Raw genomic sequence first — 17,232 nt, 5'->3', positions numbered from 1 at the left:
TATGGACAATAAGTATGCATGTAACAATTTGGAGGAAAGTCATTTGTATTTCATTCATTTGATAATCAACAAATTGGGTGTAAACAATCCATATTTGGCTCATACTTTATACCTGTAAAGGCTTAAAGTGGTTGTAAACCCTCACATATACCCAGTGAAGTGACCGGTCTCAGATGATAGACAGAGATGAACAAATCCTCCTACATAAGTTGTACTTGTTTATCAGTCTTCTTTTCTCTACATCTATTCAAAAGTTCTGAATTTTTAAAGCTTGTCTGAGCTGTCCTAAAACAGAGGGCGGAGAGCTGAAGTTACACACTGCAGAGCTTAGGGAGTAGAGCTTTCATGTCTGAAGTTTACAAAAACTTTAAGTCTTGCAGTGGTAATAATGTGAAGTTTTTTTATATTTTTTTTTCTTTTGTTTTGTTTTTTTAACCAGCTGCCACATGAAGAAGCCAAGTTAAAAGAGATATGTAACAACATGACAGCAGCCTACCCTACCCTCCCCTATCCTCTGGAAGTGCTTAGTTTGCATCTCATTAAGTCTGGTAAGCAAACCTTTGATTGTTCCTTTTGGTTCCCAGATGGTCCCACTTTCTGCTGTGAAGACAATAAAGGGCTATAGCATAACTGTTCCATGGGTGTAAATGATAAATGCAATATTAGTCCAAAATTTAGATTTTTAGGATATCAAATGTGTGCAGTGGTGTATAATTGGGAGTGAATGTAAAGCAAAACAAACCCCAAAATTTGGATTTTATAGGCAACTTGGACCGCAATGAATTATAAAAAACCTATATTTTATTATACATAAAATACTTTTTTACACAAATAGACACAATTAAAAACATATATTCACATCTGAACAAAGTTCGGGCCAACGTAGCCAATTACTGCAAATTTCCATTTGATGGTGGTTGAAACGTGAGCCCCTGTGCATAAACGCATTTCACAGATTTGCTTCCTCAGGACACACAGAAGGATAACACGGGATAAAACAGCCCCCATTTCCAGATAGAAAAATACAGTATATTTCAAAGTTTCAATTTGTTACATATACATAATATCATACATTATCCATATATCATAGAACATGAGTTCCCAAACTGTGGGTCGGGACCCACTGGTGGGTCACGAGCTGTGTTTGAGTGGGTCGCCTGAGCCGGAAATCACAGAATGGGCCCGATTAAATTGTGCTGTGCGAACCCGCACAAATTAAAGGGAGCCTGAGTAGTCAAATTGCGATGGATTCAGGACCCCGCCCACGCAGTTTGCGGAGGCTGGTCTGCGTTTCCCACAAAGATACTTGCATCAGTGAGTGGATATGTGGGCTGTTATGTAGGATATGTTCATGGGGTGCAGAGCCAGCTCCTCGGTCCTGCTGGTGGCATTGGTGGGATTCTCTCAGCTATAGCGGGCAAAGACAGCAGTCTCGGTGTCATAGGAGACCAGGTGGCCCCGCGGTGTCAGGAGTTCATGGCAGCTTCTGTGACCCCAGTAGAGGATCTGAAAGAGAAGAGCCAGGACACCAAGACCAGCATAGAGCTCCTCATCATGCAGACTGTGGGTGAGGTGTGCTGGGCCCTAGAGAGGGCAAACAGGGGCTTCACTTTCACTGTGGACCGCTGGAAGAGGAAGGAGGGTGAGGGCCATATAGCCTGCTGATCATTGTCCTGGGGTGGTTGATTTCTGTCCTCTGCCTACCTTATACTGTCTGAGGGTGCTGATTACTTACAACTCTGCTTATATGCCACACATACCACCGGTTTCTCCCCCCTCACTTAGAACATCTGGCAAGTGTATTCAATAATAAATTGAAAAGTAGTAAATTTTATATTTTTAATTTAACATCTCCCTCCCTTTAAAATATGCATTATTATTTTTGTTTGCATTTATATAGCGTCAACAAATTCTGTAGCGCTTTAAAATATTCAATTACAAGCAAGAGGGTCCCGAAAAATAACTGTATTCAGAAGTGGGTCTCGGCCCAAATAAGTTTGGGAAGCCCTGTCATAGAAGATGCACTTAGTTATGTATTAGTATTAATACAAATACGTAACTGAGTGCATCTTCTATGATGCATGATATTATGTATATGTAACAAATCGACACTCAGAAAAATACAGTATGTTTAAATCTAGAAAGTGTGGCCTGTTTTATCCTGTGTTATATTTCTGTGTGTCCTGAGGAAGCAAATCTCTGAAACTTGTTGACGCATCAAATGAAAATTCGCAGTAATTGACCATGTTGGGTCTCAACTCTGTTCAGACGTGAATATATGTTTTTAATTGTGTCTATTCATGTAGAAAAGTATTTTTATTTTTTCTATGTATAATTAAATATATATATATTTTTATATAATTCATTGTGGTTCAAGTTGCCTATAAATTCCAAATTTTGGGGTTTGTTTTGCTTTGCAATCAGAATATACGGATGTGGCAAAGGAGTGATTTTCAATCATTTTATGGGAGTGAATGTAGTGGGTCCTCTATATGGCGGCTTCAACATTAGCCCTGCTATAAATACAATGTATGTTGCTAAGACTTTTGAATGGTTCCAGCTGTGCATTAAGTGGCAACAATCTTGACTCACTCCAGGTGAAAATGTTCTGTAAATATGGAAAAACTTGAGATGAGATCCAAGCAACAAATTTCTGGCAAATGCTTGACTAATTGATCAGATACCAGTGTTAATTTCGTTGAAGAAAATATTCTCGTCGTCATTTTTGCCAGCTGCATGTTTTTAGTGACAAAAACTAAACAAAAATAAAATTCAAATTTAGTCAATTGATTAAAATCAATTCCAGTTTTTGTCATCAAATGAAAACGGAGCAAAAAATGTGAGAGAGGGACGTTTACCCTCCTGAACTTCCGCTTTCCTCTGAACACTGTCTGTCAGTTAAAGCCCCAGCCCCCTGTCGAGCTGTATTGGCTAAGAGACACAGACTCCCTCTGTCTGCCTGGGGGTTCTGGAACCATGCCCTGCAAAGCACATGGTGAGTGTTTCCCCTCCCAGCAAGGTATCAATGCTGTGTAAAATAACAGCCTCCCCAGAACAGTTCTCTGCCTTGTGTACTCCCTCACTCCCATTTAATTACCCATTACCACTACATTATTAGATTTTTACTCCAGGAGTATATAATGAGTTTGGTAATTCTACAGAATTTCTTAAATAATTTATTGCAATTTAAATAAACCCATTTGATTTTAGTTGGCTAAAATGTAACAGAGATTACTAAAACTAAAACAATTCAGATGACTAAAATACAACTAAAACGGCATTTTAGTCAAAAGACTGACTACAACTAAATCGTTATTTGACGTCAAAATTAACACTGGTAGCATACCTTTATATAAATCTGTCTCTATGCTTGCAGTTGGTTTCAGTGTAAAATGTAATAACAGCCTTTCTTCCCCTGTCTATTTGTAAAGGTAATCTCAAAAGCAGTTTTTTTTTTTTTTGTATAGGCAATTAGTCCTTCCAGACATTAATACTCAGTTCGCATATATGCGGTGCGGGAAACACAGCGAACCCTGAGCATTTCCCGCACCGCACTGAAATTGCACTCAGTTCATGCAATCTGCCACCAGTGTCATTGTTAAATCAATGACACCCCAAAAGAGATCACAAAAGCAGTGATTGCAAGAATCGGATTGCATGGCTGTAATGCCTGCACTTTTTTTGTACGGTTCGGTGTGAATAGAGCCCATACAAAATGAATGGGCTCAAATTGCACTGCGAAGACTCGTATAAAAATAAATCCTATCCTAGCTGGAATTCATTATACGATTAGGTTCCTCTCTGCTATGGTTTTGAATGTTGTTCCATGCTCCAAAAACATTTGTTTTTTTAATTAAAAACTTTCCACTGCATAGTCTCTCTCTCTGTCTCTGTCTCTCTCTCTCTCTCTCTCTCTCGATCTCTGTCTCTCTCTCTCTCTCTCTCTCTCTCTCTCTCTCTCTCTCTCGATCTCTGTCTCTGTCTCTGTCTCTGTCTCTCTCTCTCTGTCTCTCTCTCTCTGTCTCTCTCTCTGTCTCTCTCTCTCTCTGTCTGTCTCTCTCTCTGTCTGTCTCTCTCTCTCTGTCTCTCTCTCTCTGTCTCTCTGTCTTTGTCTCTCTCTGTCTCTGTCTCTCTGTCTCTCTCTCTGTCTCTCTCTCTCTCTCTGTCTCTCTGTCCCTGTCTCTGTCTCTCTGTCCCTGTCTCTGTCTCTCTCTCTCTCTGTCTCGATCTCTCTGTCTCTCTCCCTGTCTCTGTCTCTCTCTCTCTTGTTCCTCATTGGGACTCATGTAAATACAGTTTATTCCTCTCTAACCACAGCAGCAGCAAAATTAGGTCGGATTGGGCCAGCTTTGTGCACATGCAGTGGTGCAAATAACACACATTTACATCTGGACTAGCTTTCCATGTGCTTCTTGCACAATAAACACTAAAAGTATGAAAGGAAATGTGCAGAGAGAAAATATGTTTTAGGACAGTCCTCTGGTACTGCAAATAGCTTTGTACTGATCGAGTCTTGACCTGGAATGGGTATGCATAGAGCATACATATTCATATCAGCACAGTTTTCATTCTTGGGTTGTTTTTTTGTCTAAGATGTCATGTTTGTGATCATAAAATATGATGAAAAAGCTGTGGAAAAGTTAGAAAATTTGGCAGTTTTTTTTAACTGCTGTCTGTGTTCCCAACTGGGAAAATGACACCAAGTCGGCTGGTTCCTACCAAACTGACCATTTTCCGCCAATGTGTACCCAGCCTTAATCTGTTTTCATGATGCAGCTTCTGCCTCATCTATTTTTTTTTCTCTGTTATTTGTCAAACTGTATAAATGTAGGGAGGCAGTGAAGGACACACACATATTTGTTTTTCTCTACTATTGGAAGTGAAGTGGTTAGGTGTGTTGAGTGGGCAACATCAATTGTTTTTCATCCATTCTATATTTGAACAGTGTTGGCCTTTGAAATAGAGCCAATATTGTGAGAAAATCCATTTTCTAGGTCATTTGCTGATATTGCACCTGTGCAGTACGGTGCCATTCATTTCAATAACACCATAACGCACAAAGGCAGTGCACATGCATTGCAGTACACCACAGTGCATAGTAATGCAATACCATTGAAGAATCAGGTATGTTTTTCTTTTGCCTGTTCTTGTGTGATGACAGCCCATTAAGCCCTGGTTCACACTGATATAATTTAGGATATAAATCAGAACACACAATGTCATGACAAGGGAAATAATATTGGTTCCAATGCAGCACAGGTGCTATCCAACTTTGGGAAAGGATCCTGTGTTTCTTTGGTGTGATACTAAACTATTCTGTGGTCTATAGACTTCAATGGAAACACTTTCAAATCTCTTAACTGTCCTATTGTTATACAATTCTAACAGGGTTTCTTCCCCAGCACAGAAATCGCCGCTGTATCCAAATCATGACAAAATTGCATCAGAATCGCATGAAGTCACACTGCAACTGCACTTGAAATGCGCAATGAAAATCAGATCAAAATCGCACTGCATCAGTGTGATTCTAGCCCTAAAGGCCTGAGCTGCCTTAAAGCCTAACTTCATTTTTTATTAAACATTTAAATAGTATTTAAACTTAAACATTAAACATTTAAAACAGTATTTAAACTTTTTAAATAGTTTGGACGAAGCTGGTCCAAATTAACTATTTCTTTCACTAACACATGCGATGGCTGGCAGAGCTGTGTGAACTGTATGTAGCTTCAGCTAAATACAGTTTACAGCACTGTGTTTCTGGAACAAAATAGAATTTGGTAGAGTGCTGCTCAGCCATTCACAGGAAGCTTTGTATTTTTTGAATTATTACAAAGCTTACTTTGATTAGCGAAGACGGAGATCATGATATTGTCCCCCTCACCTGTCAGCTTCAGCCAATCAGAGGAAGCTTTGTATTCATTTGGACAATCCAAATCTTCGTGTGAATGACTGAGCAGCGCTCAGCCCGACTTGATTTTGTTCTGGGAAGGGAAGTCTCCATTCTGCTGCCAGAACATGCACTGTGGCTATATACAGTTCATACAATGCTGTACATGTGGTCTACATGTGTTAGTGAAAGAAATAGTTTGTTTGATCCAAACAAACTATTTAAAAATTACAAAAAGATAATGTTTGGCTTTATTGCAACACGCTTAAATGCAGGACATAATGTTAATGCAATACACCATATAGAAAGATGTGAAGGGGGAAATGGTGTAACTGGGCAGGTTTATCATTAACTCCACTGCTCAAAAAAATTAAAGGAAGACTTTTTATTCAGAGTATAGCATCAAGTTAAACTCCTGGGATATTGATTTGGTCAGTTAAGTAGCAGAGGGGTTGTTAATCAGTTTCAGCTGCTTTGGTGTTAATGAAATTTACAGGTGCACTAGATGGGCAACAATGAAATGACCTCCAAAAGAGCAAAGTTTTACAGGTGGAGGCCACTCACATTTTTTTTACCCTACTCATCTTTTCTGACTGTTTTTCACTAGTTTTGCAGTTGCCTAGGGTCAGTGTCACTACTGGTAGCATGAGGCGATATCTGGACCCTACAGAATTTGCACAGGCAGTCCAACTCCTCAAGGATGGCACATCAACATGCGCCCTTGCCAGAAGGAGAAGGTTTGCTGTGTCTCCCAGTCCCAGCACAGTCTCAAGAGCATGGGGGAGATTCCAGGAGACAGGCAATAACACTAGGAGAGTTGGACAGGGCAATAGAAGGTCCTTAACCCATCAGCAGGACCGGTATCTGCTCCTTTGTGTAAGGACGAACAGGATGAGCACTGCCAGAGCCCTACAAAATGTCCTCCAGAAGGCCACTGGTGTGAATGTCTCCAAACATGTGACCAAACAATCATAAACAGACTTCATGAGGGTGGCCTGAAGGCCCGACATCCTCTAGTGGGCCCTGTGCTCACTGCCTGGCACTTTGGAGCTTGATTGGCATTTGCCATTGAACACCAGAATTTGGAGGTCCGCCGCTGGCGCTCTCTGCTTTTTACAGATGAGAGCAGCTTCACCCTGAGCACATGTGACAGACGTGAAAGGGTCTGGAGAAGGCGGGGAGAACGTTATGCTGCCTGTAACATCATTCAGCATGACCGGTTTGGTGGTGGGTCAGTGATAGTCTGGGGAGGCATAACCATGGAGGGATGCACAGACCTCTACAGGCTAGACAATGGCACCCTGACTGACATTAGGTATCGGGATAATACCCTTGTCAAACACTATGCTGATTCAGTTGGTCCTGGGTTCCTCCTGGTACATGACAATGCCTGACCTCATGTGGTGAAAGTTTTCAGCCAGTTCCTGGAGGATGAAGAAATTGATACAATTGAATGGCCCACAAAAGCCAATAGAACACCTCTGGGACGTTATGTTTCGGTCCATCCGACACCACCAGGTTGCACCTCAGACTGTAAAGGAGCTCAGTGATGCCCTGGCCTAGATCTGGAAGAAAATACCCCAGGACACCATCCATCCTCTCATTCGGAGCATGCCCCGACATTGTCAGTCTTGCATACAAGCACATGGGGGCCATACAAATTACTGAGTGCCATTTTGAGTTGCTGCAATGAAATTTCTGCAAAATGGACTAGCCTGCTGCATCATTTTTTCACTTTGACTTTCAGGGTGTCTTTGAATTCAGCCCTCTGTAGGTTGATAATTTTTCATTTCAAACAAATGATGTGGCATCCTTTCTATCCTAACTCATTACCCAGTCCATATCAGTATAGATATCCAGCGTGATATTTTTCCCCATTGAGATCTGTTTGGTTTTCAAAGTGTTCCTTTAATTTTTTTTGAGCAGTGTACATGATCTTTTCTGTCTTGTATTAACAAACTCTGCACCCCCAGCATGCTTTTAAACATACTGTACATCTAAAATACCTAGAAAAAAGGTTGAGTCTTTTAAGCACAGTAAATAAAAGATCTGTGCTGGGGCTTCTCCCATTTGTTCTCCTAAGTGTTCATTTCTTAGTGAAAATGTCTGGGAGAAACAGTTAGCAGAGGTAGAAAAAGAAGAAAAAAATTACTTTGAACAATACAGTAATTGGACTAAAAAATGACAGCTGTAACCTGATTCATGGCTGTAAGTAACTTCTCAGCTTTCCTTTCCTATAGTTCTTTTCATGTATAATCATCCTCAGTATTCTTCAATGTGACCTATATACTGATGGTTGTTGTTGTAATAGGGTTTTAAAATAGGAGCATATGCACAGATGATGATATGCAAGTGCATGTAATTTAGCACTCGCTCAGAGAACATGGTGTACAAAGTGATACTGTATAGCGTTGTGCAGTACTACTAGTATTTACAGACAGTTCAGACACAAAAATGGATAGTTAGTCTTAAATTATGTTCTGCCTTCTTGCGGACTGCCAGCTACTTACCAGTCATAGAGTGAAAAAATATCATAGCATTGGACCATTTAAAATTATTGCCTCATGTCTATTTCTACAGTTAAAGCTCATCAGATATTATTTAATTCCGGGTGTGCAGACCACTAAAATTAGCAGTACAAGTTAAATGTACACTATGGATAATCCTTATCCTTAATGTTAAAAAAAAAAAAAGTCCTAGTTCCATTTTGCCATTCTAGGAAAAGAAACCGATGCACACCTAACACGATGCCTCGGTCCCCAAGAGGCAAAATGTCAGCACACTGCCCCAGCATAAACTACAAACTTGCAGACTTCAAACTCAAACTTCATACGGTCCTCCTAGAAAAAGTCAGCCTGGCTCCCCTATACAATCACCCCTTCTCCTAACCATTACCACCCCCCTCACACAAATACCTCCCAACATCTCTCCAAGCCCCACTAACTCACCTGTCCCACCACACAACCCTCCCAATCAGAACACCTACAACCTGCACCTGTCCCTGCCTGCACACATATCACTCAGAAGCAGCTGGCAGTGTAGATCACCAGGTTCCTGGGCTGCAGCCAGCCCCTGAGCTCTGCAGCTGGCATAATTTATCGCTCTGCCCCTGACTCTGCAGCTGCCAGTCATCCGCCACTCCCCCCCCCCCCACCTTGCATACCTCCTAGGCCATTCCTGACACCTCAGGTTGACCAACATCATACCATGGCCACTTTTCATCTGCACCTCCACCTTCCTAGCAACCCTCCCTGGCTTCCGCATAGACACCCCTGGTCAAAAACGTTACTCCTAATCTGATTCCACACACTAACAGACATCCCTCTCCAGCAGCTTCACTCTCCCATCTCCTCTCCAACAGACATCCCTCCCCAGCAGCTTCACTCTCCCATCTCCTCTCCAACAGACATCCCTCCCCAGCAGCTTCACTCTCCCCAGCAGTTTCACTCTCCCATCTCCTCTCCAACAGACATCCCTCTCCAGCAGCTTCACTCTCCCATCTCCTCTCCAACAGACATCCCTCCCCAGCAGCTTCACTCTCCCCAGCAGTTTCACTCTCCCATCTCCTCTCCAACAGACATCCCTCTCCAGCAGCTTCACTCTCCCATCTCCTCTCCAATAGACATCCCTCCCCAGCAGTTTCACTCTCCTATCTCCTCTCCAACAGACATCCCTCCCCAGCAGTTTCACTCTCCCATCTCCTCTCCAACAGACATCCCTCTCCAGCAGCTTCACTCCCTCATCTCCTCTCCAATAGACATCCTTCTCCAGCAGTTTCACTCTCCCATCTCCTCTCCAACAGACATCTCTCCCCCACAGCTTCACTCTCCCATCTCCTCTCCAACAGACATCTCTCCCCCGCAGCTTCACTCCCTCATCTCCTCTCCAATAGACATCCCTCCCCAGCAGTTTCACTCTCCCATCTCCTCTCCAACAGACATCTCTCCCCCGCAGCTTCACTCCCTCATCTCCTCTCCAATAGACATCCCTCCCCAGCAGTTTCACTCTCCCATCTCCTCTCCAACAGACATCCCTCCCCAGCAGTTTCACTCTCCCATCTCCTCTCCAACAGACATCCCTCTCCAGCAGCTTCCCTCCCTCATCTCCTCTCCAATAGACATCCCTCCCCAGCAGTTTCACTCTCCCATCTCCTCTCCAACAGACATCTCTCCCCCACAGCTTCACTCTTCCATCTCCTCTCCAACAGACATCTCTCCCCCGCAGCTTCACTCCCTCATCTCCTCTCCAATAGACATCCCTCCCCAGCAGTTTCACTCTCCCATCTCCTCTCCAACAGACATCTCTCCCCCGCAGCTTCACTCCCTCATTTCCTCTCCAATAGACATCCCTCCCCAGCAGTTTCACTCTCCCATCTCCTCTCCAACAGACATCTCTCCCCCGCAGTTTCACTCCCTCATCTCCTCTCCAATAGACATCCCTCCCCAGCAGTTTCACTCTCCCATCTCCTCTCCAACAGACATCACTCCCCAGCAGTTTCACTCTCCCATCTCCTCTCCAACAGACATCTCTCCCCCGCAGCTTCACTCTCCCATCTCCTCTCCAACAGACATCTCTCCCCCCCAGCTTCACTCTCCCATCTCCTCTCCAATAGACATCCCTCCCCAGCAGTTTCACTCTCCCATATCCTCTCCAACAGACATCACTCCCCAGCAGTTTCACTCTCCCATCTCCTCTCCAACAGACATCTCTCCCCCACAGTTTCACTCTCCCATCTCCTCTCCAACAGACATCCCTCCCCAGCAGCTTCACTCCCTCATCTCCTCTCCAACAGACATCTCTCCCCAGCAGCTTCACTCCCCCATCTCCTCTCCAACAGACATCCCTCTCCAGCAGCTTCACTCCCCCATCTCCTCTCCAACAGACATCCCACCCCAGCAGCTTCACTCGCACATCTCCTTTCCAACAGTTACGCTGTATGGACCTGGCAGCAAAAGGGTTACAGGTTGCAATGGTTTAAAAATTATAATTCTAGAAATTATAATCACTGTACATGTTGCTTTGCCACAGGAGACATCAGCGAAGAAGCCATCCAGTGTTACAACAGGCTTGTGCAGTTGGATGATGACAATGGACCTGGCCTCATTGGAATGGGAATCACAGCTCTGCATGATAAAAAGTATGATCTGGCAGTAGAGAAATTATGTAAAGGTAAAATTCATGTTTATATCATTTCCTAATTTATAGATCAGCCATAAACTTTGTAGAAACAGTGATGTAAATATTGTGGATGTATTTAAGCTGATGTCGTAATGAGAAAATGTGCAGGAGCAGGATGGAAATTTCTAACAGTGTGTATGTCCATTCATTTCAAAATCAAATGTTTAAAAGCAAAATAAATCTTTTGAACAACAAACAAATGTTCTGAGAATTTTTGTACCAATTTTCCTAGGAATTTTCATTTAAAATTCTATCCATCTATTGCCATCTTTAGATCGACAGAATAACTCTTCACAAAGTACAAGGTAGCAATAAAAGGGAGAATGTCATTTCTGTTGACAATGCTTTTTTTTTTTTATATTATTTTTTTCGAAAAGCATCTTCAGATGACAAGTAAATTCTGCCAGTAAGCTGCAAATATTATCAAGCAAGCATTGTAAACATGCTGAAGTAGTCCACTTAGAGCCCATTCACACTGCCGCGACTTGTCAGGCGACTTGTCAGCCTGACAAGTCGCGGTCCATTGAGTAGTACAGGACCCGTTCTAATAGGAGCGACACAAGTTGCTCCGACTTAGAAAAAGGGTCCTGTACTACTTTGGGGCGACCTCGGAGCGACTTGCATAGACTTCCATTATGTGAAGTCCCTGCAAGTCGCGCCGGAGTCGCGATGCACGTAACTTCACAGGTCGCCCCCCGAAGTCGTGTCGCCTCAGTGTGACCCGGCTCTTAGTTTAGCTGAGTTTTTATAATCTCATGCAGACAAATACAATTGTCTTCTGCTTAGGACTGCATGGTGATCATGTCACATGACTTGACATTGTAGCGGAAAAGGCTGCATTGGGCTCAGTAAATAAGAGGTGCGTGAACCGGAAAACACACCCGTCTGCAGTTTCACTGGCTAAGTCGACTTTTTTTTTTTTTTTTTAATTCAAAAGGAGATATAGCGGCAGAAAATAAATGCCTGGATAAAAACGATAGCTTCTCATCAGTTATTCTGTATCCCCTGACTCATTTTAAATACATGTTTGCATGTTCAGCTGGTTTGGGCATGCAGTGAACATTTCTTTGTGCTGTAAATCTATCCTGCCTATATCCTCCTTTATTTTGGTTTGTAGGAGTACATAAAGTGAGTTCATGCCCCCATGCATGGTTCTTTCTGGCCCAGGCTCAGCAGAAATTGCACAGATATGAAGAGGCTGTTCTATCCTGTGAAAAAGGTAAATATGTTTTTAGCATACTACTTTATAGTACTGGTGCTATTTTTTTTTTTTTTTTTTGCGTTTTTATTTCTAATTGAATTTTTTTTTCTTTCTACATTCAGTTATCAAGGCTTTGTCTCATGATAACTTAGCACCCAGAGACTCTGAACATAAGAATATCACTCTGCAGCTGAAAGCTGAAGCAATGTTGGAATACTGTGATCCCGAAGAGATCCTGAAAACTCTTGAGCAGGTGGGTAAAGTACTTTGGGTATGAACCCACTGCAGACCTCATTGTTTATTCTCTTTTGGAGGCATTGTGGCCTTGCCAGATATGTAGATGAGGTTTAGAATGTAATTATTAGATCCCCTAAGCGCAAAGCTCTTTATTCTTTACATCCCACACTTCTTGTTCGTATTAGTGAAAATGAGATCTGATTAGTTGTTCATTGTAGAAAATTGTATGCTATACAGAGCATGAATAGGAAAGTTAAGAATTACTTTTTAACCACTTGCGCTTTGGAAGGTTTTACCCCCTTCATGACCAGGCCATATTTTGTTATTCAGCACTGTGCTATTTTAATTGGCAATTGCGCAGTCGTGCAACGATGTGCCCAAATTAAATTGATATATATTTTTTTCACACAAATAAACCTTTCTTTTGGTAGATCACCATTGGGGTTTTTTTTTATCATTATAAACAAAAAATAATAATTTTTCATTAATTTAGGCAAAATGTATTCTGCTGCATGTCTTTGGTAAAAAAAAAAATCCAAATAGGCGTAAACTTGGTTTGCGTGAAAGTTAGTCTACAAACCATAGTATAGACTGTCTAATGCAATTTTTTTAATACTAGTTATAGTGTGGCGGGAAATCTGACACTTTGTGGGAACTGGCTAACTGACATCACCAGTGACACTAATACAGTGCTAATATTATACACTGTCACTGTACTAATGACACTGGCAGGGAAGGGGTTAAATGTGTGCCTAACAATGTGTAATGTGTGCTGATTTTTACTAAAGATGTCTTTGTTTCTTACCCCTGCTTTACAGGGATAAGAAACAGAGAGATCCTTCTCTCTGTACAGAGCCCTGTGTTGACTGTCAACATGGGGCTCTGGGCTGTGATTAGACCCAGCCAATCAGCAGGTCCCAGCCATAAATCATTGGTTGGTATCTGCTGACAGACTCTTACTTTGTTTAATCACAGCAGAGCAGATCAGGACCCGTGCCCTAAACCCACAAGAAGGCAGCAACGTACAGGTGCGTTACAATGCCTGTACGAACCGCCTATCCACAGTGTGTGTGTGTATATATATATATATATATATATTTACACAGTATCTCACAAAAGTAAGTACACCCTCACATTTTTGTAAATATTTTATTATATCTTTTCATGTGACAACACTGCAGAAATGACACTTTGCTACAATGTAAAGTAGTGAGTGTACAGCTTGTTTAACAGTGTAAATTTGCTGTCCCCTCAAAATAACTCAACACACAGCCATTCATGTCTAAACTGTTGACAACAAAGGGGAGTACACCCCTGAGTGGAAATGTCAAACATGGGCCCAAAGTGACAATATTTTGTGTGGCCACCATTATTTTCCAGCACTGCTTTAGGCCTCTTGTGCATGGAGTTCACCAGACTTCACAGGTTGCCACTGGAGTCCTCTTCCACTCCTCCATAACGAAATCACGGAGCTGGTGAATGTTAGAGACTATCATGTACCTGGTGGAGACCAAGCTGTAGAGAGGGCTTCTCTTGCACCTCCTGTCCAACACCCCTGGTAGAGATGACAGGCGGTGTAGAACACAGAGTGGCACGAGGGCCAGTATAGCAGGTGGTGTCTTGACAGAAGACTAATGGCTGGGGATCACTGGATGAACACCTGGAACTGGAACTCGGTGATGCTGGATGAGAAGGCAGGAGCGAAGCCGGAACACAAGCCAAGGAGTCAACAGCCGGACAGCACGGGTACAGGAACGTGAGACAGGAGCGGAGTCAGGATACAAGCCGAAGTCGGTACACAGTCTGGCAGCGAGGTACAAAAGCATAAGGCAAAAGCAGGGTCAGACACAAGCCGAGGTCACAGGTAGGCAGGCAGGAATCCAAAGGAGAGTCAAGGGCAAGCCAGGTCGGTATAACAGGTAATCCAGAAGCAGGTCAGGGCACAGGTAAACAGGAACAAGCTGAAAGACCACTCAGCAATGTGCTTCTGTCACCGCTTAGTATAAATAGGCCGTTTGGCGCCAATTACGTGCGCACGTTGCGTACGCGCGTTCGCGCATGCGCATACGCAAATTCCTTCCTGTGTGCCTGGGCATGCCCAGAAACGTCTGTTTGGGTCCAGCTGAATGTCTCTTACAGAGACCTTGCGCTCTTCCACCTTCTGTTTGAGGATGCCCTACAGATGCTCAATAGGGTTTAGGTCTGGAGACATGCTTGGCCAGTCCATCACCTTTAGCTTCTTTAGCCAAGGCAGTGGTCATCTTGGAGGTGTGTTTGGGGACGTTATCATGTTGGAATACTGCCCTGCAGCCCAGTCTCCGAAGGGAGGGGATCATGCTCTGCTTCAGTATGTCACAGTACATGTTGGCATTCATGGTTCCCTCAATGAACTGTAGCTCCTCAGTGCCGGCAGCACTCATGCAGCCCTAGACCATGACACTCCCACCACCATGCTTGACTGCAGACAAGACACACTTGTCTTTGTACTCCTCACCTTGTTGCCGCCACACAATTTTTAATTTAAGTTATGCTCTGTTAATGAGAACATGCACAAACATAAAATAAGTGTTATCCCAATATGGCTGCAAACGTGAAAATACATGTTGTTTAGATCTTTGAATTTACTGTTAGTTTTCGCAAGCATGTTTCTGAGGGGAATCATTATATACAGTATGGGTCCTTTCACACGGCCGCTCCGTGTGTCCGCAAATCATCCAATCCGTTTGCGGATGATTTGCGGACATAATGTAAGTGAATGGCACTGCGGGTGTCAGGGGAATACCATCCGCTGACACCCGATTTTCCTCCTTTCAGTTCTGTTCCGTTTTTACGAACGGAACAGAACCCCATTTTTCCATCCGTGTAAAAAACGGAAAGGAAGGAAAATCGGATGTCAGCGGTGTCATCCGCTGACATCCGCAGTGCCATAGACATACATTATGTCCGCATATCATCCGCAAACGGATGGGATGATATGCGGGCACACGGAGCGGATGACAGAAATGTCATCCGCTCCGTGGAAAAAAAAAAAAAGTCCCGCAGCGGACCTTTCACACGGCTCCGTGTGAAAGGAGCCAATCTCAAAAAAGCGAGTACACCCCTCACATTTTTGTAAATATTTTATTATATCTCTTCATGTGACAACACTGAAGAAATGTCACTTTGCTACAATGTAAAGTAGTGAGTGTACAGCTTGTATAAGGCTCCTTTCACACGGCCGCTCCGTGTGAAAGGTCCGCTGCGGGACTTTTTTTTTTTTTCTTCCACGGAGCGGATGACATTTCTGTCATCCGCTCCGTGTGCCCGCATATCATCCCATCCGTTTGCGGATGATATGCGGACATAATGTAAGTCTATGGCACTGCGGATGTCAGCGGATAACACCGCTGACATCCGATTTTCCTTCCTTTCCGTGTTTTACACGGAAGAAAAAATGGGTTCTGTTCCATTTGTAAAAACGGAACAGAACTGAATGGAGGAAAATCGGGTGTCAGCGGGTGGTATTCCGCTGACACCCGCAGTGCCATTCACTTACATTATGTCCGCAAATCATCCGCAAACGGATTGGATGATTTGCGGACACACGGAGCGGCCGTGTGAAAGGACCCTTACATTTGCTGTCCCCTCAAAATAACTCAACACACAGCCATTAATGTCTAAACCACTGGCAACAAAGTAGTAGTGAGCTGTACACTCACTACTTTACATTGTAGCAAAGTGTCATTTCTTCAGTGTTGTCACATGAAAAGATATAATAAAATATTTACAAAAATGTGAGGGGTGTACTCAATTTTGTTAGATACTGTATATGTTTTTTTCCCATAATATACTCAGTTTGAAATGCCCAGGTGATACCCTTACTTTAAGCTAGAGGGAGATAAAAATATAAATTACATACCAGCGATCCATTTCTTGTCTACAATGCGCATTCATTGTTGGTGTGTGCAAGACAATATTATATTCATTGTAATGCTTCTGTTGCTAAACTCATGGGAAAAAAATTAAAAATGGAGGTTTCTGGGTTATAGTTGCCTATAAATACTCCTGAGGATTTTAGATGCAGCAATAGTTTGAGAGTGATAGCTTGAAAGCTGTGACACATTTATTGTTAACAAGGGTGGATCAGAATAAATCTGCAAGTAAACAGAAAAACCCTGAACAAATATTTATTTCCTCTAGGTTTCTAATGACAGTGGCCCCGGTCTCATTGCCCTGAAATGCAAGGTGTATATAAAGAAGGGTTTTTTGGAACAAGCATCCAAGGTAGGTTTCCTGTCTAGTTAATGCAATTCATAAACCAGACTACTTGTCAAAACTGTGTGTTTATGTAAATGACTTGGAATACACATTTTTCTTTACTAAGGTAAAGGTCTTTTCAGTATTTTTTTTTTTGGTAATCATGAAAAAAAAAAAAAAAAAAAATAGCTTAATTCTTTCTCTTTTGACTAGTTTGCATGACATTCCATTTAGTAAATCTCTACTGAGAAAAAAAAGATAATCCGCTATAGCCAGCTTTCTTCTGAAAATATATAAAGTTATTTCCCGTACATAACATCTTCCACCCATGCAGTGAAACAAGTGTGTCTTTATGACCCCAGATCTCTCAATAAAGAGGACATGTCATGCTTTTTTCTATTACAAGGGATGTTTACATTCCTTGTAATAGGAATAAAAGTGATTAGAAAAAAGAAAAATAAAGGAACAGTGTAAAAATAAAAAGTAAAATAAA

At 42.5% G+C, this 17,232-nt stretch overlaps 1 protein-coding gene across 1 annotated transcript in view; it reads left to right on the top strand.

Annotated features, from left to right (window-relative positions):
* SKIC3 (SKI3 subunit of superkiller complex) overlaps positions 1-17,232 on the top strand; it is a 249,004-nt gene that overhangs the window by 53,976 nt on the left and 177,796 nt on the right. Inside the window, exons 8-12 of the mRNA XM_082272834.1 lie at positions 440-548; positions 10,916-11,056; positions 12,183-12,284; positions 12,389-12,519; positions 16,683-16,766. Of these exons, the coding sequence (XP_082128960.1) occupies positions 440-548; positions 10,916-11,056; positions 12,183-12,284; positions 12,389-12,519; positions 16,683-16,766 (567 nt within the window). The remainder of the gene's footprint in view (positions 1-439; positions 549-10,915; positions 11,057-12,182; positions 12,285-12,388; positions 12,520-16,682; positions 16,767-17,232) is intronic.

This window comes from Pelophylax lessonae, assembly GCF_965119305.1.
Source record: "Pelophylax lessonae genome assembly, chromosome: 1".
Classification (NCBI taxonomy): Eukaryota; Metazoa; Chordata; class Amphibia; order Anura; family Ranidae; genus Pelophylax; species Pelophylax lessonae.
Note: the sequence above shows the minus strand (reverse complement) of the source record. Positions and strands in the feature narration are given on the sequence as shown.